The 22950-nt window shown below is 43.1% G+C and overlaps 1 protein-coding gene across 1 annotated transcript in view; it reads left to right on the top strand.

The window, feature by feature from the left end:
* LOC145404649 (uncharacterized) overlaps positions 1–22950 on the top strand; it is a 392001-nt gene that overhangs the window by 44427 nt on the left and 324624 nt on the right. The window contains exon 3 of the mRNA XM_080276173.1: positions 6878–6933. Within this exon, the coding sequence (XP_080132299.1) occupies positions 6878–6933 (56 nt within the window). The remainder of the gene's footprint in view (positions 1–6877; positions 6934–22950) is intronic.

Genomic DNA, 22950 nt, shown 5'->3' with positions numbered 1-22950 from the left:
AAGAACTGTGCTTCTGTGCTTACACCCTGCCTAGGTAAACTCTTTCACCTTTGTCTATCAACCTGTACCTTTCCTTCTAGCTGGAAGTTTGCTTTTCTTCAGTCAGTCCCAAAGAAGGGTGACCATTCCCTACCCTCTAACTATCATCCAGTTGCTTTAACATCCTGTATCTCAAAAGTTTTTGAGTCCATTCTTAATAGAGAAATTTAAAGTATCTTTCCCATCACAATCTTCTTTATGATCGTCAGTGTGGGTTCTGTCAGGGACGCTCCACTGGCAATCTTCCCATCTGCCATTCAGATTCCTAGTCATCTTCCTTTTGGGACTTTGGCAAAAGCTTTGTCATTGCACTTGACATCTCAAAGGCTTTCGATCGGGTCTGGCAAAAACCTTTTAATTTCCAAATTGCCCTCTTATGGTTTCTATCCTTCTATCTGTGCCTTCATCTATAGCTTCCTTTTTGGTCATTCTATAGCCGCTGTTGTAGACGGCCATCGTTCTTCTCCAAGATCTGTCTACAGTGGTGTTCCTCAGGGTCCTGTCCTATCACCACCTCTCTTCCTTTTATTCATCAGTGACCTAAGCTGTACATCTAACCCTATCCACTCGTACGCTGATGATTCCACCCTTCACTTTTCCATTCGATTTCCGCAACGTCCACCTCAGCAGTTACTTCAACAAACAAGGGATGAGGCTATGGCACACCTAATGTCTGATTGGCTCGTATCTCTGACTGGGGTAAAAATAATCATGTAGTAGTAGTAGTAGTTGTTCCCTAGGCAGTCTGGCCGAACAGCCCCGAGTCCCTTAGGTTGGCCATGGCCAAGACCGGACTTTCCCACAGAGCTCTCAAAGAGTGTATGTTGTGTTGTTGGCATAGGTGATTGTGTGCAATGCAGTCTTTCATAATGTGCTTAATAGTATGGGGTGCTGTGTTGCATCCTGGACAGGCATCAGCGACAGAGTCATCCAGCCTCTTCTTGTAGCTTAAGAGGGCTGGATGGTGCCCACATCTCAGCCTGGCTAGGTGGACCCTGTCCTCGTGAGGAAGATAGGATTCAGAAGGGTGGATGTCAGGAGGCCGTGCCTGCAGCTGTGTTGAGTGAATGGAGCGGCGAGTGATCTGAGTGTGGATATGCTTCTGGAAGCTGGTTTGAGGTGGACAACGGGAGAGAGATGACAGTATTTGTGTATGGTATCGTGTGCTGGGTGTTGTTTTGATGTTCCTTGGTGTGGGTGGATGTGCTGCCATGTATTGTAGTGGATGTTGTAGGTTTGTGGAGGCTGCAGCAAGAAACTGGGTGCCTCATGTCTAGGTGATCCTTGACTTTGAGAACTTTGGTTTCTTGATGTAGGTGGTCTGTGGGTGTGGTAGCTGTGCAGCCTGTGATTATTTTTAGGGCCTTGTTCTGTATGGTCTGTAGAGTGTTGTAGTGTGTTTTGGTGAGGTTAGAAGCCCAGGCAGGGCTTGCATAATTCATCATTGAACGTATGTATTGTTTGTATACTGTGGTGGTGGTTTCTTTGTTGTGTCCGAATGTTGTATGGGCAAGTGACCTCGAGGCATTGAGTCTTGGTGTTATTTTATTTTTAATGTTTGTGATGTGTTGTTTAAATGACATTGATGTATGTTACACCAAGGATTTTGGGTGTGTGTGTGTGTGGTAGGGGAGTGTTGTTTATGGTGAGGTGTGGGATGTGACTGTGTTCTGCTGTCCAGTTTGTGAGAAGAGTCACTGTAGATTTGGGTGGGGCTATTTTGAGCCTGTTTGTGGTGAACCATTCGTGTAGTGTGTTGAGGTAAGGTTGAATGATGTGTGCAGCAGTGTTTGCATTTTGGTGCGTACATGTAAGTGTTATATCATCTGCATAGGAAGCTATGTATATCTGTGGTGTGTGGGTACATCTTGTATGTATAGGTTAAAGAGTGAAGGGGAGAAACAGATCCTTGGGGGACGCCGTTTGTGAAGTTTCTGATGTTAGAAGACTGACCGGCAAATGTTACGTGTGCACATCTGCCTGCTAAGTAGTTTGCCAGCCATCTTTTTGTGTTGTTGTGCATGTTTGTGTTGAGTATTTTGTTTGTGAGGTTGTGGCGGGGGATGGCATCAAAAGCTTTGCTAATGTCTAGTGTGATTAGGATTGTTCTGTGTGGTGCCCCAGCTGAATTCATGCCATTGAAAACTCTTTGTGTAAGGTCTGTAAGAAGGATGTTTGTGGAGTGTAGTGGCCTAAAGCCATGTTGTGACTGGGCTAGGGGAATGTGAGGTGTGACTAGTTGTAGTATCAGTCGTTCAGTGACTTTAGAGGGGGTGCAGAGGAGAGTGATGGGGCGATGTGAGGAGGGTAACGTGGGGTCTTTGTTGGGTTTAGGGATAGTGATGATATTTCCATGCTTCCAGATGTTGGGTATTATGTTGTGTGAGTAGCTGTAGTTTGATATGTTGCTGAGTGCTTGTATGCCTTGTGGTCCTAGGTGTTTAAGGTGAATGTTGCTTATGTTGTCTGGTCCACAGGCAGATGAGTGCTTGAGGTTGTTAACGATGTGCTTCGTCTGGTTGTAAGTGAATGGTGCGTAGCGGGGTCTGTGGGGAACTGTCTCTTACGTCGGATGATACGTCGGTCTTCAGGATGGGGGTTTAGATGGCTGACATGTGAAAAGTGATTGATGAGAGTGTTTGCTTGTTGTTTGTTTGAGGGTATGGTGTCTGTTGTTGTGATGGCAGCATGTGATTGTGTGGTGTTGCTCTTGGAAATTGTGATGCTGTTTAGTGTTTTGTAGAGTTTGCTGATGTTTGTTTTGTGGTCAAGTGTTTGGAGGTAATTTTTCCGGTTTAGTGTTTGCTATTCTGATATTTTATTGTTTATTTGAGTGTTGAGTTCTTGTATTTGTTGTACGGTGTCTTGTGTATGGGGTGTTGGGGAGTGTCGCAGTGTGTCCCGTTGTCTGATGAGGGCTTGAATTTCTGGTGTGAAGTTGGGGTTGTGTCTTTTTCTGTTGCCTCTAGGGATGTGTCTTTTGTCTGCGTTTTGTATAATTGTATTGAAAGTGTGCACAGCAGTGTTGATGTTTGTGATGGGTGTACTGTTTAGTGTTTTGAGATGTTGTTCTGTTTCAGTTACAAAGGCCTCCCAGTTGGCTCTCTTATAATTAGTGTATGTGTGTTTGTGGCCAGCTGGGGTGATTCTGGTTTTGGTAGTGATGATGATTGGGAGGTGATCAGAACCTAGGGTTTTGACCACCCTCCATGATGTAGTGGGGGCGAAGTTTGGGAAGCAGAAGGTGATGTCTGGAGATGATGGGAGGAAGAGAGCTTGGTGTGGGATATGGGTATGTTGGTCTAAAATAATCTTGTTATTTTTAATACATCAGAGACTCAGTTCTTACACCTATCAACCCAACAAAATCTTCCATGGGAGTACCCACTAATGTTTAATAATATCCAGCTCAATGCTGGATCATCTTTGAACATGCTTGTGATTTCATTCACTCGGGACTTATCTTGGATAGATCATGGTACATCTCTTGTAAAATGTGCCTCCGTGAGATTAGGTGTGCTAAGTCGACTCCGTGTCTTCTTTACCTCTGCTCAGTTGTTGACTTTATACACTGATTTTATTCGCCCCTATATAGAGTACAACTCTCATTTGTGGGGAGGCTCCCCGCATACAGCTTTTCTCAATAGGGTGGAGTCAAAGGCTTTTCCTCTTATTAACTCTCCTCCTCTTACTGGCTCCCTTCAACCTCTGTCTCTTTGCTGTACTGTTGCATCTTTATCTCTTTTATATCGCTACTTCAATGGTCACAGCTCCTCTGACCTGTCTGCTTGCATCCCTCTACCTCTACAACGGGCATACAACACTCGTCTAGCAACAAACTCAGCCCTTTTCTATCCAGCTCCCTAATGCAAGAGTTAACCGTTACTCCCAGTCCTTCATTTATGCAACAGGTCAACTCTGGAACTGTCTCCCTCTGTCTTTATTTCCTGCTTCCTATGATCTCCCGTCTTTCAGACGCAGTGTGTCCAGGCATCTCAAATGAACGGATCTTGAATTTGGCTCTCTTTAGTATTTTTTTTTTTTTTTTTTTTTTTTTTTTTTTAAGGAACACTTTGCGGGCTCATGGCCTGTGGTTCCTCCTTCCTAGCATTAAAAAAAAAAAAAAAAAAAAGCCACCAGCGCAGTGTCATCTGCAAACAACAGCTGATTCAGATTCCACTCACTACCATCAGCATTCACCAGACTCAAACCTCCACGTATCACTCCTGCATTCGCCTCCCTTACAACACCATCCATATAATTATTAAACAACTAAGGTGACATCACACATCCCTGCCGCAGCCCCACTCTCACCCATTCATAAAGTTTGGTACTGTATCTCTAACTCCAAGCTCAGTGCAGCAGTCTCCATAATTCAAGCTGATCAAGATCACTGAATGAGGAAAAGACAACATTGCCTCATTTAATGGTTGGAAAGCCAAATACAGTAGCCCCTTGCTTTACTGTACCCCGTTAGACCGGATATCAGATTTAATGAGTACATTGAGGTCCCAAACAAACTGCTGTACATATATGTACATGTACCATCCGGTAAATGGTAAAAACCATGGGGGCGACTCTGGGCTCACTGGGCATTTTTCTTGCCTTTAACATATACTGGTACTGTACTGTCCATTACATGGGGTATATAATGCAGGGCTACCAGATCAAACCAGATCGCTTCCCACGTGCTGGGTGACAGAACGCAGTTTCCAAGGCTGGTGGCAGTTTTTTCCACCCGCTTTGGCCAGTCATGAAGAAGTTCTGTGTTAAGGGTGTAAAATTATTGGCCTATAAATGTAAAATTGGTATAGATTTCATTTTTGTACAGTAGTAGAATATGCTATTTACTTATTTTTTTTTCCATTGTGTGCTTCATATTCTGCTTCAAGGAGAGACCATCAGACTTTATGGATAATTGGCTTTATCAGATTGGGTTTCCCCCTAATTGATTCAGTTTAGAGAAGGTCTACTGTATATCCAGAGTACTAATCCTGTAGACAGATATTGCCCAATTCTGATAGTTCCTTCAAAGCAACCAATATCTCTATCTCTGTAGGTATTGAAATTGTCAGTGTTTCACTTAACAGTACCCTCAGTTGGACCTCTAACATTAGATCGCTTGCTAAAACTGCCTTAGAGAAACTTGAAATACAGTACAGAATCTATAACTTCTCTACTGATGAGCAGTTAACAATTAGTTAAAAGAGTCATCTGTGCTCTCTACTTGAACATTTCTCATTCTTAGGGAGTGGATGTGGAGTGGTTGCATGAAAACAGTTGGACAAAGTTCAGAACAAAACTATAGGGATTATTAATAACCCATCTTTTACAAATGAACTACTTGTCCTACAAGTAAGATAGAATGTTGCTCCCTTGCATTATTTTACAGATACTTTCATGACAAATGCACACATGAAGCTGCATCATTTGCATCACCTCTCCACACCTTTCCCTGTGTTATATGAGTAGCTAGTAGTGTTCATGACTGGACTGTCGCACTGCCCTATTGCAGAACTTATGCCTGTTATAATTAATTTATTCCCCCCAAAATGCTTCTCTTGGAACTCACTTTCCCAGATGAGTTTCCCACTTTCCCCCCAGACTTCAGCTTACAGAAATTAAAGAGCACCTGTTACAGATTTTTACGAGTAGAGGACATCTGTAATCTTGTGTTTGGATTTTTTTTTTTTCCATCTGTTCGCCTTCTGTTTGCATATTAACCCTTTAACCGCGGGTGTCATCCCAGAATGACATTGCAAAAACTGGACCAAACTGCGGGTGTCATTCTCGAATGTTTGTGAATATTTTGAATACCGCGCGTTTTTTCCGTGCTCCAGTTGTTTCAAGGGAGAGTAGCTATTAAGTTCTTTCACTCCAGCCGACCTCCACCTCCCTCCTCCCACCCCCTGGGCCCCCACCTCCCACCCCCCTGGGCCCCCCACCCCACCCCTGACCAAACACGCATCAGTATCTGTCCAGCTGTGTGAGTGACAACACCGCTGATGTGGCAGTGAAGTGCGGGCAATTACAGTGCCTTTTACCTGCCTCAGTGAACACAGAGTGGGTGTTTATCGTATGTGCAGTGTTCATATATGTTTATAGTATTATTATCAGAATGAGGTTGGCATTTGGTATGGTGTGTGAGCGAAAAATAGTGATTTTAGATCGCTCAATTCTAATGGCACTGCCCATCCAGTGATAGTCAACGAAATCATGAAACCTACATCATTGCAAAGCCGAAGGTTAGTACTTTCTAATGGTACCTTATTTTTCGCTCTAGATTTATTCTGTGCAGAGTTATAAAGGTTTAAAGTTTGTTTACATTTTGGCTGGAAACCCCGTGGGAGAGGCCAGTCGGGGCAAAACAGTGCCCGCGGTTAAAGGGTTAAATATGACCAGCAGCAAGCCCTGGTGGCTAGCATATGATTTTGGCTACTTTCAATTCCTGTTATTATATTTGTCATTTTTAAATGTGGAACCTGGTAATACAAATTGCTTTGTCATCTTTTTCACCTATGCTAATAACAGTGAATACTGTATTAATTGTATGGTAAGAAATAGTATGATAAATGTTTAAATATAGAATTTCTAACTTTGAAGATAGTTAACATTGCTAAATTTTGAAGGTAAATTATGTTTTCTTTATCAGGCAGTATGAAGTATTTTACTGTGCACTATATTGTTCCTTACTTGTGGGGAAAAAAAAAAATTGGATTGCTTTTACAGTAGACTGAGTAGTGTGGAGGATGGTGGAAGTGTGATGGTAGGTGTATGGGGTGAGCTACGGTCATCCCTGAGGCAGCTCCACCGTTCTATGATCCCTCAATCTACCCAGGGCTCTGCTCATCGCTCCAGACCCTCACTGACACGTATCAAAGCACTTGCAAACATGTGAGTACCATCAGCTTGTTAGATTCAGAGTCTGTTGTTCTGCCATAAAACTTTGAAAAGTGACAGTTTACTTCCACTGACAATACCTTACCCCTTCTGGATGCCCTCCAACAGAGGGTAGCTATGCCAGAAGCAACACCAGGGAGATTTGTTCATATGAGTTGTTCTTCCTTGTTAATCTCTTTTCTTCATTCTCTTTTACTGATGTTCACTACTCTTCTACAGACTTCATCCATATCTGTCAATTGTAGGTTGCATCTTCTACTCCTCTTGTGAACCTCTGTACTGCTGCAGTTCCTTAGCACACTGTTTATGTGCATTCTTTTTATAATTATATACTGTACCATCTTTAAGTAATATTCTAGCTTTTAACCCCTTCTTTACCAAGATGCATTTGGCAGTACATGTGTACTTCCATTCTTAAAGCCACTGAGGTACCGAGAAAATTTTGGAAGTACTGTACAGTGAGTCTCCGATATACGAAAGGGATAGGGACCAAAAAAAACATTTGTAATTCGAAATTCGTACATCCCCCCATTGGGGGGATGCATCCCAGGACCCCCTCAGACTCCCCACCTTAACTTTACCCCCCCCCCCATTTTGAAGTAAGCAATACCTGTATACAATTGTAGAGAAGGAGGTGGCCATATTCTTTCTTGTACATCTCCTTTTTCTTCTTCACAGTCCTGACGGTGGAAACTGCAAGGCCTAATGAACGCCCAATCTCCAAGACTCCCTGCCTCTCCTTATGGGGTCTTATAATTTCCAATTTCCTTGCCAGAGTTATAGTACGGTGCTGCTGCTGCTTTGCTGCGGGCTCCCCCAATGCTGGAGATGATGCAGGGTGCTTGGGAGGCATGGCGAAACAATACGAAAAGGTGAAGAGCTGCGAAAATATCCTCACATACAGTGAAGCTGCGAGGAGAGGAGGGACGTGGACTCAACTGAGAAGCGCGCGATAATATGTTTACCAGAGAGGAGTTAATTCGTTTTCTCTTGGCAAGCATTTGCGACGCTGTGCACCATGCCCATTTTGAATTTTTCATACAGTATTCCATTAACCCCTTCATAGCTGCCGCCCCTGAACAACACTTTACTGTTTCGGTGTCAATGATGTTGAGTTAGGGTGAGCTATAAAAAAACTGCGAGCAATTATGGGAAGGGAACATAGGTCACTGATGTGTTTACATGAGCCTACTCTATCATCCCAAGCACTCAGGCGTTCACAGTTCACTTCATCCCAGATGTTTTCGCCGACATTTACATGCTAATGTAACACGCATCCTAATTTAATTAATTCTTACACAAATCATAGCAAATCACAGGATGGGTTTAGGGGGGAAAAAAAAGCCAGGTGTGCCAGACGAGTCTTTTCACATACGTAAGAAAAAGAAACTGATTTTAGAACTTTGAAAAAATGGTCCCAAGGCCAACCACGGGAGCACGCAAATTTCTGAACCCACAGTCATTGAGGGGGCTAAACATACGCTTTATTTTAAGCAGTAAAAGCACCTTACCAGATCAGTTCTTCCTGATAGTCAGTTATATTTTTCAGATTATTTCTGGGTTGGTAAATACACTAAATGTTTCTTGTTAAATCTGTGTCCCTGTCGTTTTTAGCTGGTGTGACAACTCGTCTATTTCGTTAACATAATGGCGGAAAGGACTGTTCTTCCCTAAGTGTTTAACTAAACCTGGCCTAACTAAGCTTATCTGTACCTAATAATTTTAACCTAACCTAACCTCCAGTTGGGAAATTGGGAAACGATATCCACCTTTGAGCACGTTGAGGTTCCTCCACTGAGCTGGAAACAATCGTAGGGGAAAGTGACTATAATAACAGGGAGGAAATTTTTCAGCAAGAAAAAGTAATTTGCCAAACTGAAAGTTGTCAGAAAATTACAGAAACAAGCTGGAGGATTATGAATTGAATTGGTAAGGTCTTTCTGCTGCTTCAAGTGTACAGTGAAAGACACAAGTAACTTCTCAAAGTCTGACGAAAATAGGGTGGAAAAATTGAACCATTTGAAACACGCACTAGTAGAAACAGGGTTTTCATTGTATTTCACCTGGTGTAAATTTTCTTCTGACTGAACAGAGAAGATAGTTGTGTCTTTCACTGTACATTTACCGGTAAATAAATAAATCTAACAGTACTTATGTTTTGTATCCGCCAGATTAATTGCAATTTCAGACTATTCAGGCACCTCTTCACACCATACAGTCTGGGTAATCGGGCTATCTCTGCATTTCCTTTCGCATCGATTTTCGTATCATTGGGGCAGATATTTTCATATTGTCGAATTTGTCCTATATTCATCGCCTTCGTACCATCAAAAATTCGTACTTCGGGTTTTCGTATTTCGAAGACTCACTGTACACATGTACGTCCAAACATCATGTTTGTCTGCACGGCTTTGCTGCCTCGGTATGGCTCTTATAATCCTTCCATGTGGTTTACAGCTTCAGAACTATATGATAACACTCCTTTTTTCTCGACCAATGGCAACATTATTATGTCATACATACGTCATGAAACCTCATTAGTTTTGACCAACTGTAGACTGCATATATGACGTCTCAAGCACCAATCAGATTATAGCTTCCCCACCACCCACGCCTCCCCTGCAAATCTGCGACTTTTTCAAGCAAATTTGTGAGTGATGACTTAGTGTGCCTGTGGCCCTGGAGGGAATGTATACTCTGCGCTAAACACCACCACATACCCCGTTAAACAGAAGTATGTCATCAAGTGATGAGGAGGAGGATTTTACCCTCCATTTAGACAGTTATCTAAATGAATCTGATAATGAGTGGTTGTCTGAGGAAACTGACGATGATCCATTGTATGAGCCAGAAGAGAGTGAGGGTGGGAACACAGACGACAGTGAAAGTTGTGTGTCGAGTGTGTCTGCCTCGAGTTCTGACTTCTTTTCAACTCCTCACACATTTAGGTTACTGAGTGACCCTTTTTCAGACAAAAGACCAAATGATTTGCCAAATGTGGTGGAAGATTTTCTGAATGTGCATCCGGAAGTAATTTATCAAAATGAAAATCGCCTCTACAGTGCATTTGATTGTTTCATCTTTCTCATCTCTCTCTTACTATCCCTTCTTTTTCTCCTCCTTGTACTTTTTCTTTACTTTTATACTTTCTACACCCATATTCTTTTCCTTCTACATCAGTTTTCCCCCTCTTCCTTCATTTTTTTTTTTTTTTTCGCTTTCATTCTTCCCTATCGCGTATGGTTGTGCCTTGCCTGGTTGCGTTTTCCTCAGATTGCACCTGTATATAGTCACCTTCTCACTCACAAAAACTATTATTTACTGCAAGAAATCAACATAAATTGCAAGGTAAGTAAATACATGGATAAACTGTGCGTGTTACTGTTTTCAAGCCAAAATATTTATTGGTTATTTATGTATGTATATTTTAACAAAACTTCTGATAAACAAAAATATGTAATATTTTTATTTATTTTTTTGGCACAGTCTTTTGGGGTTTATATGATCACTGATGTTAAAAAATAATTAACGCAGAGTTATTAGCTTGGACATGATAATGAATTACCCCCCAACCCCTGATGCACCAAAAATTTTGCGTGACAACTCGGTGTGGGAGGGGGGTGGTCGCCGACGCAGTACATGGTGCTCGGTAAAGAAGGGTTAACAACACAGCTCTCTCCCAGAGCACGTTCCACATCTGAGAGGTTTCATATATGTAACCTTGTTGTGTACATTCCTGTATGGTTGACCATCTATATGTGAGGGTAATGTGTTAACCTAGGGTTCGGTGCACTTTGCATCAACATACTAGATGTAGAACTATCTATCTATCTATCTATAGCCCGATGCCCTAATCCTGCAAAGGGTGACCGCAGACAAAACGCCTCCAAGTCACTCTGTCACCCACCAATTGACTACCCTCCCCCCAACTCACCCCCCCCTCCCTCATATACCTCTCAACTCCATCCCTCCACCTCATCCTCGGTCTACCCCTCCCTCTCCCTCCCTCCACCTCGCCTACATACACCCTCTTAGTCAGTCTTTCATTCTCCATTCTCTCCACATGTAGAACCCATTATAAAAATCTAACATGTTAACTCTCCAGGGTGACCCCAACTGGTCTGCTAAAGACTCTGTGTGAGTCCAGCTCGAGTACAGATATGCACCTACTAAAGATCCTCTCTGACCTCGGTTAGAGTACAGATATGCTTCCAATGGGCATAGCCTATTGTACTTTATGGAGTTAAAGCAGATATAAGACAGCAACATTAAAGAGGTAAGGTATATGGAAGTTTAAAAAATGGGAAAAAACTAACCATGCAGGTGGTTTCAGCAGTTACAGACATCATATGAACAGCAGGTCATGGAATGCGGATTTTTTTCCTGCATGTATGACTTGCTTGGTACTGGTTATGAGCTAGGGTGAAGCCCCCTTGAGTTTCTCGTCAAGCAGTGGCATTTTCTCACTTATGAGCGGGCCAACCTGGCCTGACCGTAATGCTTTTGAGAAGCTTATATCTCAGCAACCACAGGGCCGATCACTGTGTGGTTTGCACCATATGATAGCCCAATTCTTTAAGATTTGTTTTTGACAAGTTTCATCACACACTGGCGGTGCATATGGCATGTGACACGCACCAAGTGCAGCTTGTAGAAAGAGGGCCACAGGCCAGACAGTTTGTCATAAAGGCATGAAACTTTGTAGGTAGATAGTCATCAGTATACAGTGATCCCTCATTTATCCAGACGCCCAGTATTCAGATGTGTTCAGTATCTGGATACTAGGCCTTTGCTCTGTTACCATTATCCGAATTTACTTGCCAGTATCCAGACGTAAAAATGCCCGAGAACTTCGGCCGGCTAGCTGACATGTCCAAGCATTCGGTATTGGGGCCACTGGGCTCGAGCCATGTGCAGGATGAAGTCCGTAATCCACAAATAGATGAAAATAAGTTTGGTTTTATGCCAGGTATCCCCGAAGGGCTAAGGCGTTGCCCCTGGGTAGAGGACTTTGGATTGGAGCGCATAGCATTTTATGACTGGATGCCCTTCCTGATGTCTACCAATGGCCTTTGGATGGATTTGATCCTCCGACCCTTCGGTCAGAGCGGAGCGCTCTAACCCACTGAGCCACAGCATCTACCCACAACCAGAGCTAAAATGTGTGTCTACCCCTATACTGAATGGTCAGAGTTGCACACTTGTTTGATCACTCCCAGTGAACCTCCAGCTCCCGAGCAATACGACTGTAACACGCAAGTGTGTCAAAACCTCTGTAAGCATCCCCACCCAGTGCCTAGTATCGCGCAGCCGCCGAGCTAGCTTTTTCCTCATTGCCACCGTGCATGTAATACAGACCACAAGCCACGAGTACATGTTCAGTGACAGCTCCCGTCTACCCCTCCACCAAACATTGAAAGTCGTGTGGCCACAGGGCTAAGTCTTGCCCAACTGCCACCACCTTCAAACAGAGACCACAAGCCACGGGTACACGTTTGGTGACAGCGCCCGGCTGCCTCTCTACCGAAGGTCAGAATTTGCGTGGCCACTGTGAGGCACTCACACACACACACACACACACACACACACACAGACCTTCCCATACTGAGTACAGTATCAGTACAGTAATTTGTGTACCAGTGCATATGATAGTACAGTACAGTAATCCCGCATTTTTTGCGGATTTTTTGTCTACGGTTTTGCCCTCTCGCGGATTTTCTTAGCATTAATAAGTTCAACAAAAATATCCTTGAATATACAGAAAAAAAAAAATTTGAAATTCCCGCAGCTTCCAATTGTAGCGCGGTAAACTCACGCCACCCTCTGTCCCTTTCCCGTGGCCCCTCTGCCAGTGTTACCATATCTAGCATAATTTTATTCTTTTAGCATAATTTTGATCAAATTTTCGAGTCTGGAATATTTTTTAGCATATTAGAAGTTTTAGAATCATTCTAGCATAATTTAGAATGGAATGGAATATTTTTAGAATAATTTTATAAAAGCTACAAATCACAGAGAGAGAGAGAGAGAGAGAGAGAGAGACGAATAAGGTAAGATGTTTGAATAGTTGGTTACTTTCAGTTTGGGCTTGGTTGGGTTGGATTAGGTTAGGTTAGGTTAGGTTGGATTAGGTTAGGTTAGGTTAGGTTTTAGGTTAGGTTCGGTTTGGTTCGGTTAGGTTAGGATAAGTTTGAGCTTTATACTTTACCCATGAAACCTAGGTTTTTCCGATGGATTTTGGTATGATTCATTCGATTTTCAGCTTCATTTCAGTCGGAAATGACCATTTTCTGTGTTTCCCCCCCTCCCTATAATCCCCGATTCCCCAAAGATCCCTCATTATTTCAGGGGGATGGGGGGGGGGGGGTCATATCTCAAAATCTGGTTATTTCCGACGGAAATGATGCTCAAAATCGAACGAATCACATCAAAATCCATCAGAAAAACGTAAGTTTCGTGGGAAAAAGCAGTATGGGTAGATACCGATATTTATCCTCTTACTGTATGTAGGTTCATTTTAATATTTTCATAGTAAACAATACATAATTAATATGTTGCACGAATATGTATAGAATTTTATCATTTAGCTTCAAGTTAGCATAATTCATTTTTTACTTGGAACAAATATGCTCAATCTAGCATAATTTTTTCATTGCCCTAGCATAATTTCGTTGTTTGGATATGGCAACACTGCTCTCTCTCCCTCAGTCTTCAGTCCACACCTGACTGCCTTAAGTGGCTGTTGTGGTTGTAACCACACTATGATTATGAGCCTCTTGCCTCCCACTTGCATTCCACATGGCCCCAGGACGTAAGCCAGCCTCACCAAAGGCTAATAATACAATTAGTAAGAACTCCAAAGTGACAAAACGATCAAGTTATGACCTTAGCAGAGAAAATTGTGTTACTGGACAAGCTAAGAAACGACCGTGCGAGTTTTTGCTATCACCAGTTAATGCATCTTTTTATTTTGTACTGTTTTGTTAATAAATGTGTAGATAATTGTGTATTGCAGTACGGTGTTTACGTTTTTCCTTCATAATGGAGTATGTGCTTTCAATCTTGTAAGAAGGTATTTCGGGATGAGTATGGAGGTTTCGGGACAATTCGCAGTCGCAACAAACACAAAACAATTCGCCTTCATTAATGAAGATAGCCATGGGTGACGCTAGAATATAATTCAAAGGCGACTACAGCGAGGAAGAAACAAGTTAATTATTGACTAAAGGTGCAACTAATAAATAATATCCAGAACCTACGCTACTGAACATAGACTTTGCTGGATCCCCCTGAAATATAGTTATTAAAGTATTGATTAATTAATAATAAGTATATTGATGAAAGTATTGATTAGTATATTTATAGAATGGCGGGGAATCGTCCAGGGTGCGAATTGTTCTGAAGGGGAATCGTCCATGTTTTGACGGGGAATTGTCTGACGGCGAATTGTCTCGCAATCAGTATGGACATGGACTGTGTGATGGGCAGCATGGTGGACACAAGTGCAAGTTTTCAATTGTTAATAGAGTATTCGCGGAACTGACTTTTCGCGGGGGTTACAAGAACGTAACTACCGCGAAATATGCGGGATTACTGTACTGCACTGTACACAGAACAGTACTGTATGTGTGTATGTACAGTACACTCAATCCTTGTAAATCGCATGTTTATTAATCACGGATTCGTAAATCACGGCTAAGTGGCTGTCAGACTGCCGTCACCCTTAAATCTCTGTTAAGTCACGAAAATCGCGGACCTAGGCACTGAAGTGGGCCTTTTCCGAGGAGAATCGTAAACCGCAGCATTCAATTTGAAAATTGCGACCCAACAACCAATCACCACCCGTCCCTGGTGGTAAGTGTGCTTACTAATGCCGCCTTGTTGTTGTTGTTCTACCCGCCAGTCTGCACATTACAGACAATCACCATGGAGTACAAGAGCTACCTGCCTTTTTTTTTTTTGTGCAACCCCCCCCCCCCCGCCTCCTACCTTCCATGGCCCCTCCCGAACCCCTGGTGAAGCGCTTTAAGCAGTATGGCATCAAGAAGCAGCCACCATTGTCGTACAGTCAACATTTGGAGCTCATTTGTTGTGTTGAGAAGGGAGAGAAGTTTTCAAGGCTGGCGAAAGAATTTGGGAAGAACGAGTCGACCATGAGGACAATCTACAAAAACCGGGAGAAAGTGAAGAAGTGCATCAAAGCTTATGGGACAGGGCTCATTGACGGCCAGGTACGGTGCAGAGACGAGGCAGTAACTTGGACTGAAAGATGTCTGGAGATGTTCGTCCTGAAGCAGGCAAGGAAGAATAATCCGGTAGACGGCTCAGTCATCAGGGAGAAGGCTATGAGTTTTCACAAACTGGCAAGTCAAAAGCTCCGTATCAACCCCCTAAGCCCTTCCATGCTAGCCATGAGTGGTTGGCTAACTTTCTGACAAGGAAGCACCTCAAGAAAGTGCACACGACTGGAGAGAGAGCATCTGCTGATGTGGCTGCGGCAGAGGACTTTCCAACCGTCCTCCAGGCAGTTATGGAGGAGGGGGGTTATACAGCAGAAACTGTTTACAACATGGACGAGACTGGACTCCAGTGGAAAAAGCTGCCTAGCACCACATGCATCACACGTCAACACCGAAAGGCCCGGGGAAGGAAGCTCGACAAGGGGTGCTACACAGTCATTTTTTGTACCAATGCCAAGGGAACATTCAAGGTGAAGCCTTTTGTAATTAATAAGACAAGAAAACCCTGGGCCTTCCGCAACCTCGAAGACATGGATCAGTCAGGGGTGTATTGGTGTCAGCAGGCTAAGACATGGGCTACTACAGGTAAGCCCTTAATAGGTAAAATTAAATACAAAAATATGACCAGAATTCCGATAATTAGGTGAGTATAGACCTTTGTGGTGATAAAATCTATAACATCAATTAAAAAGTGCCAGTTCGGTGTAGATTCAGTAAATGACCGCCGATTCGGTATTTCGTCACACTCCCCTGAAGTATTGTAGTTCAGAGTCCTTGAAACTTTTTTTTTTTTTCTTTTTCAGAAACTAATAATGAAGAGGTCAAATATTAAATATTCATGAGCATAATGCCATCATTAACTCATACAACTTATACTGTATGGCTTACATTTACCACTTTCCACCTCATGAGGTATGAGCACCGCTCGGGAATGGTGTAGCTGTAAACTACTTCTGGTCAATTTCACCACAATTTACTTACCTAACTGGTACCATCCATTTACACCATGAAAAGTATTCCTTCACAACATACCTGAAGGGGTTAGTTTGGATCTACGGGGGCCATTTAGGTATAACTGTTATCTCTGTTACTGGTAAAGTACTGGGTGATGGATTGGAGCATCATCTGCAGTATGAATACTGATGTCATCGCCAACATTGCGGCTGCTTCCCTCCAGCCGCAAAGAATTAAAGTTATCACATCTTGATCAGTGCGAATGATGAATTAAATTAAAAGATACATATACCGTAAGTTTTTAAGTACATGGCAGAGTGCACTGGCCATGTTTACCCAGAATCAGCAACACGTCTATTTCCTTGTTGCTTCTACTGAAAGTGGAGGAGGCTGTGCTTGCACCCCTGTCTCTTTCGTATGATTTAAGTAGGAGAGGCAGTGGCCAGATCAGTATAGGTGATCTACTTACTCAGTCAGCGCAGGTTCAAATCCTGGCTGGGGCAGGGAACAGTTTAACCCCTCCGTGGCCGCCGGCGTCGAATGACGTTTAGCCAATTAATGGCTGCCGGCGTCGTTTGAGCGCGGCCTGTAAAAAACTGCAAACATTTTTGGGAAGTGAATGGACGTTCTGAATGTCTGCACACTGACCTACATTACACTCCCATACACCCCATCCAGCAGTTCAGAGCCTGCTGCTGTGATAAGTGGATTTTCGATTATTTCGCTCCTGGCCATGCCTTAACAAGCACAACTACACCCTTTATCTCTACCCAGGCAGCACATATCAACTTTGTCCTCTCTTGCAAAACACACACAACCACCTGTTTACGATTATGAAGTAATACAGGCACATACAAAAAAGACATGATAATAACAGAAAAATAAATTTTTGTCTTGGTATCATTACCTATTTGCTCTGGTTTGCTGTAATGGTTTGGATCATTTGATGCAATGGAACTTGTAGAAAACTGTGAAAACTTTCGGGAAGTGAATGAAAATCTGGGACATGAGACTGACCTTGACTTCACCCTCTCACGTATCATCCGTCAGTTCACCACCGCTGTCGTGACGAGTGGATGTACGATTTTTTCGCTCGTGGCCATGCCTAAACACACATATTTACACCCATTATCTCGACCCAGAAAAGAAAATACAATCTTTTTCCTCCCTTGCAAAACACACAAAACCACCCTGTTTATGAGACAGCAATATATATTGTGAAAATAACATGGTAAAATGATAAAGATGAACGTAAAATGATAGAGAAAGATGAACATGTTATGACGGATAAAATACATTTTCCCCCTCTGGAAACGCATTTATTTTTGCTTTGTATCTGTATGAATTTGCTTTGTATCTGTGAATGAATTTGGGACAGTGTGTAGGAGGAGGAATCTGAAAGTTAATGTAAGCAAAAGTAAAGTTATGGTGTTTGAGTGGAATGAAGTCACAGAGTGGGCAGTGAGGTTGGATGGTGAGGATATGGAGAATGTGAGTGCATTCAAGTACTTGGGTAGTGTGATGAGTAAGGATGGAACTTTGGGGGATGAAGTGCGTGAAAGGGTACAGCAGGGAAGGAAGGTTGTTGGTACACTGAAAGCAGTGATGAGAAATAGGGAGGTGAGTATGGAAGTTAAGAAGTCACTGCATGATAGTATTGTGATCCCTACCCTGACGTATGGAAGCGAGGCATGGACCTTGCAAGAGAGGAACAAGTCAAGAGTGAGAGCAGTGGAAATGAGTTACTTGAGAGGAACATGTGGAGTGACGTGGAGGGACAGGTTGACGAATGAAGAAGTGAAGGAACGCTGTGGGGTGGATGTGGATGTGGTTGAGAAGATTAGGAGAAATACACTGAGGTGGTTTGGACATGTGAAGAGAATGGAGAGTGAAAGACTGACTAAGAGGGTGTATGTAGGTGAGGTGGAGGGAGGGAGAGGGAGAGGTAGACCGATGATGAGGTGGAGGGATGGAGTTGAGAGGTATATGAGGGAGGGGGGGGTGAGTTGGGGGGAGGGTAGTCAAATGGTGGATGACAGAGCGACTTGGAGGCGTTTTGTCTGCGGCCGCCCTTTGTGGGATTAGGGCGTCGGGCTATAAATAGATAGATAGATAGATTATTAGTTCTGAAACTGCATTACGATTCTATTTTTAGCCATGCTCGTGGTGTGGGAGCTGGAAGTTGCTACTCAACTTCCTTATTGCTAATCGGACTGACCCACTTTATTCTCCCATGCCAGAGTCTAGCCTTGGAGGACGTGCAGTTTTCTCATTTAGGACTGAAAATTCAACTCGAAACTACCATAAACATATTTTATATCAAAAAGGTGAAAATGTATTCATAACATTTTTTTTCCAGCCATTCCTAGCAGATTATGTACTGAAATCATTCGATATAATCATATCTCATATATGCTTAACATTTCAGCACCATTCGCATTGTTTTGGGAGGTCAAAAAAAAAAATAACAACCTGCCCAGTTGCGATGCGACAGTGCCCCTGGGCGGCAATATCGATTTGCCGATATTTGTGCAACTTCCGTGCTTCATTGCAATCCACAAAATGCGTCTAGGAAGCTGGGATTTCCACTGTTAGGTGCATCTGAACTTTCTCTTCAATATGGCAAGAAAAAAAAATCAATTTTCGAAACTTCAAAAAATGGCCCCAGTTTCGGCCTGGGGTGCACGGAAAATTCCGGGCCTTCGGCCATGGAGGGGTTAAAGGATTTGAATTATTTAAGAGTAGACTTTACTGATCTACCAAAGACCTGCAGACATGTAAAAACACTCCCCCATTATAGTCAAACCAGAATATGAAGAGCTCTGAGGTGTGGCAGGTAAGAAAAGCGCATATGCCAAACATTTAAAACTTCAACTTTACATTGTCGAATGGTAAGATATTAACAATTTTGTATTACTTTGAAATACTCCATATATAATGTATTAAAAAAAAAAACTTCATAGTAACGATTTAGTTTCTTTATAAGAATATAAACAACAACTCTATACAACATGTAACAACGTTGTTTAGACCACGCTGCCACTTTTCCGGTGACCCGCGTGTTTGGGTCAGTCATGGCCACTCATCTACCACCCACCATGGACTGTTTATAGCTTGTATTTTTATACTATGATAGCCGATAATAGCCTTAATGGGTCCAAAAAGACTAAACGTAGCAAAAGTACGGTAGCATATTTTTGTCGAAGTTATACCATTCGAAATTCTGTATTATAGTAAACGTTAGATACCGGGTGGTATTGTTTTGGTAAAGATATGGCAGTGCTGTACTTAATCCCCTGCTCCACCCCAGAGCTCTTCATATTCTGGTTTGACTATAATACTTACACCAGTCCTGTATGAGACAGCCCTGGTATGTATTCCTTATGGCAAGTGGATGTTATCCTGAAGCAGTGACATGTGGAGATGTTTGGTATGTAATAGAACTGCAAGGCCTCAGGGAACAGATGGCTAAGTCTGTGCCCAGAGTCAGATTAAAAAAAAAAAAAAAAAAAAAAAAAAAAAAATGTGCAGTACAGTTGATGTGAGAATTTTTAAAATGAGTCACCCATTTTGCATGGGCATTAAGTCCAACACAGAGATTGAACATGTGATGTGTTACTTCAGCAAACAAGGGATGAGGCTATGGCACACCTAATGTCTGACTTGACTCGTATCTCTGACTGGGGTAAAAATAATATGGTTGTTTTTAATGCATCAAAGACTCAGTTCTTACGCCTATCAGCCTGACAGAATCTTCCACAGGTATACCCACTAATGTTTAATAATACAGTATTCAGCTTAATCCAGCGTCATCCTTGAACATGCTTGGGGTTTCATTCACTCGTGACTTACGGTATATTGGAAAGATCATATTAAATCTCTTGTAAAATCTATCTATCTATCTATCTATAGCCCGACGCCCTAATCCCGCAAAGGGTGGCCGCAGACAAAACGCCTCCAAGTCACTCTTTCACCCACCATTTGACTCCCCTCCCCCCAACTCACCCCCCCCTCCCTCATATACCTCTCAACTCCATCCCTCCACCTCATCCTCGGTCTACCCCTCCCTCCACCTCACCTACATACACCCTCTTAGTCAGTCTTTCATTCTCCATTCTCTCCACATGTCCAAACCACCTCAGTGTATTTCTCCTAATCTTTTCAACCACATCCACATCTACCCCACAACGTTCCTTCACTTCTTCATTCGTCAACCTGTCCCTCCACGTCATTCCACATGCTCCTCTCAAGTAACTCATTTCCACTGCTCTCACTCTTGACTTGTTCCCCTCTTTGCAAGGTCCACGCCTCGCTTCCATACGTCAGGGTAGGGATCACAATACCATCATGCAGTGACTTCTTAACTTCCATACTCACCTCCCTATTTCTCATCACTGCTTTCAGTGTACCAACAACCTTTCTTCCCTGCTGTACCCTTTCACGTACTTCATCCCCCAAAGTTCCATCCTTACTCATCACACTACCCAAGTACTTGAATGCACTCACATTCTCCATATCCTCACCATTCAACCTCACTGCACACTCTGTGACTTCATTCCTCTCAAACACCATAACTTTACTTTTGTTTACATTAACTTTCAGCTTCCTCCTCCTACACACTGTCCCAAGTTCATTCACCAAACCTTGCAACTCCCATTCATCTTCACTCAACAATACTGTATCATCAGCAAACAGCAACACCGGAAGCTTCCAAATCTCACCCTCATTCATTAGGGCCACCCCCACATCCACTGCCCTACCTTGCACCTCCTTTACAACCCCATCCATATATATATTAAACAGCCATGGAGACATCACACACCCCTGTTTCAGTCCCACATTGAGATCAAAGAACTCACTCAGCTCACCATCCACTCGCACCGTAGCCCTAGCTCCCTCGTACATACTCTTCACAGCACTCAACAATTTCCCCTCCACTCCATATATTCTTAATACCTTCCACATACCTTGCCTATCTATTCTGTCATAAGCTTTCTCCAAGTCCATGAAGGCAGCATAAACTTTCCTTCCCTTCTCTAGATACTTCTCCACTAAACATCTTAGAACAAATATCTGATCTACACACCCTTTTCCCTTCCTAATTCCCCTTGTTCTTCTCCAACTAGCTCCTCTGTCATATGCCTAACCCTGTCAATGAGTATTCTACCATATATTTTACCAGTCACACTAAGAAGGCAAATACCCCTATGGTTACCACATACTTCTCTCTCCCCTTTTCCTTTGTACAGAGGAACAATTATACCTGATTTCCAGTCCTCTGGAACCCTTCCCTCTTCCCAAGCCAATCTACACAACTTCCATATCCACTCCACAACAATCTCACCCCCATACCTAAGCATTTCACCACACACTCCATCAATTCCTGGGGCCTTTCCCAGCTTAATCTTCTTCATCGCTTCCACTACTTCCGACCTACTGATCTCTTCCTCCCTCCTGTCATCTCGTCTTCTCCCAGCCATTCCCCAACCACTTATACTCACACTGTTCTCACTCTCTACATTCAACAAATCCTCAAAGTGCTCCTTCCATCTCCTCAATTCTCTCTCTTCTCCACCAACAGCTTATTATTCCTATCTTTCACTCCCCTACTATTTCCCCTTTCACACTGCCTTACTTTCTTTACCTCCTTCCAAAACAATTTCTTACTCTCCCTCCATTTCACACTCAGATTCCTCCCAAACTCTTCATCCACTTTCTTCTTACTCTCCTTCACCAGTCTCTTAACCTCCCTTCTCCTACTCACATATACCTCTCTCTTCTCTCTCTCAACTTCTCCCCTACCTCTACTCGCCAACCATTCACCATATGCCTTCTTCTTTTGTTCCACAGCTCATTTCACCTCATCATTCCACCATGCTGTCCCTTGCACACCCTTGCATCTCCTCCTCACTCCACAAACTGCCTCACACGCTGCGCTTATCTCTTCCGTGAATATCTTACATACGTCTTCCACCCCTTCCATCTGCTCTAGCTCATACCTTCCCAATCTTTCTTCCACTATGCTCTTATACTCTGTCCTTTTCTCACTATCTTGCAATTTCTCCACTCTTCTCACAGGAGCTGCTTCCTCCTGTCTTCCCCTTCGTCTCCTCAACCACTTTCTTTGCAACTCTACCTTGGCCATCACTAAGTGATGGTCCGAGACTCCATTCCCCCACCCTCTCCACACCCTTGCATCCAACACTTGTCTTCTCATTCGCTCATCCACACACACGTAGTCTATCATTGCCTTTCGTTCAACAAGTTCACCATCCATCCTCCTCATTACTCTCCATGTATACCGGTGGATCATCTTATGACGAAAGTAGGTGTTGGCTATTGCCAACCCCTTACCAGCACAGATGTCCACCAAAGCACTACCATTCCCATCTACTTCAGTTGGCACACCCCACTGACCAACCACTCCATCCACTCGTACATTCCCAACTTTGCCATTCATGTCTCCAATCAACAGCACTCTCTCGCTTCTCTCAAACTTGTCCATACATGCTTCTACTCTCGCCCAAAACTCATCTTTCATTCTTGCCACTCGATCCTCTGTTGGAGCATACACACATACAATCGCCCATGCTTGTATACCTACTTTCATCCTCACCCATACAATCCTTGCACCCACTGTTCCATACTCTCTTATATTCTCCTTCCACTTCTTGTTTATCATCAGACATACTCCCTCTCTTGCCCTCTCATTCTCACTGACTCCCGCACATATACCTACACCGTATTCCCATTCTCTCATCCTTTCACCTTTCCATTTAGTTTCAGTCAATCCACATATATCCACTTTTGCATCCTC

This window comes from Coenobita brevimanus, chromosome 64 (genome assembly GCF_032717465.1).
Source record: "Coenobita brevimanus isolate Jiangsu-jjx chromosome 64, ASM3271746v2, whole genome shotgun sequence".
Lineage (NCBI taxonomy): Eukaryota > Metazoa > Arthropoda > Malacostraca > Decapoda > Coenobitidae > Coenobita > Coenobita brevimanus.
Note: the sequence above shows the minus strand (reverse complement) of the source record. Positions and strands in the feature narration are given on the sequence as shown.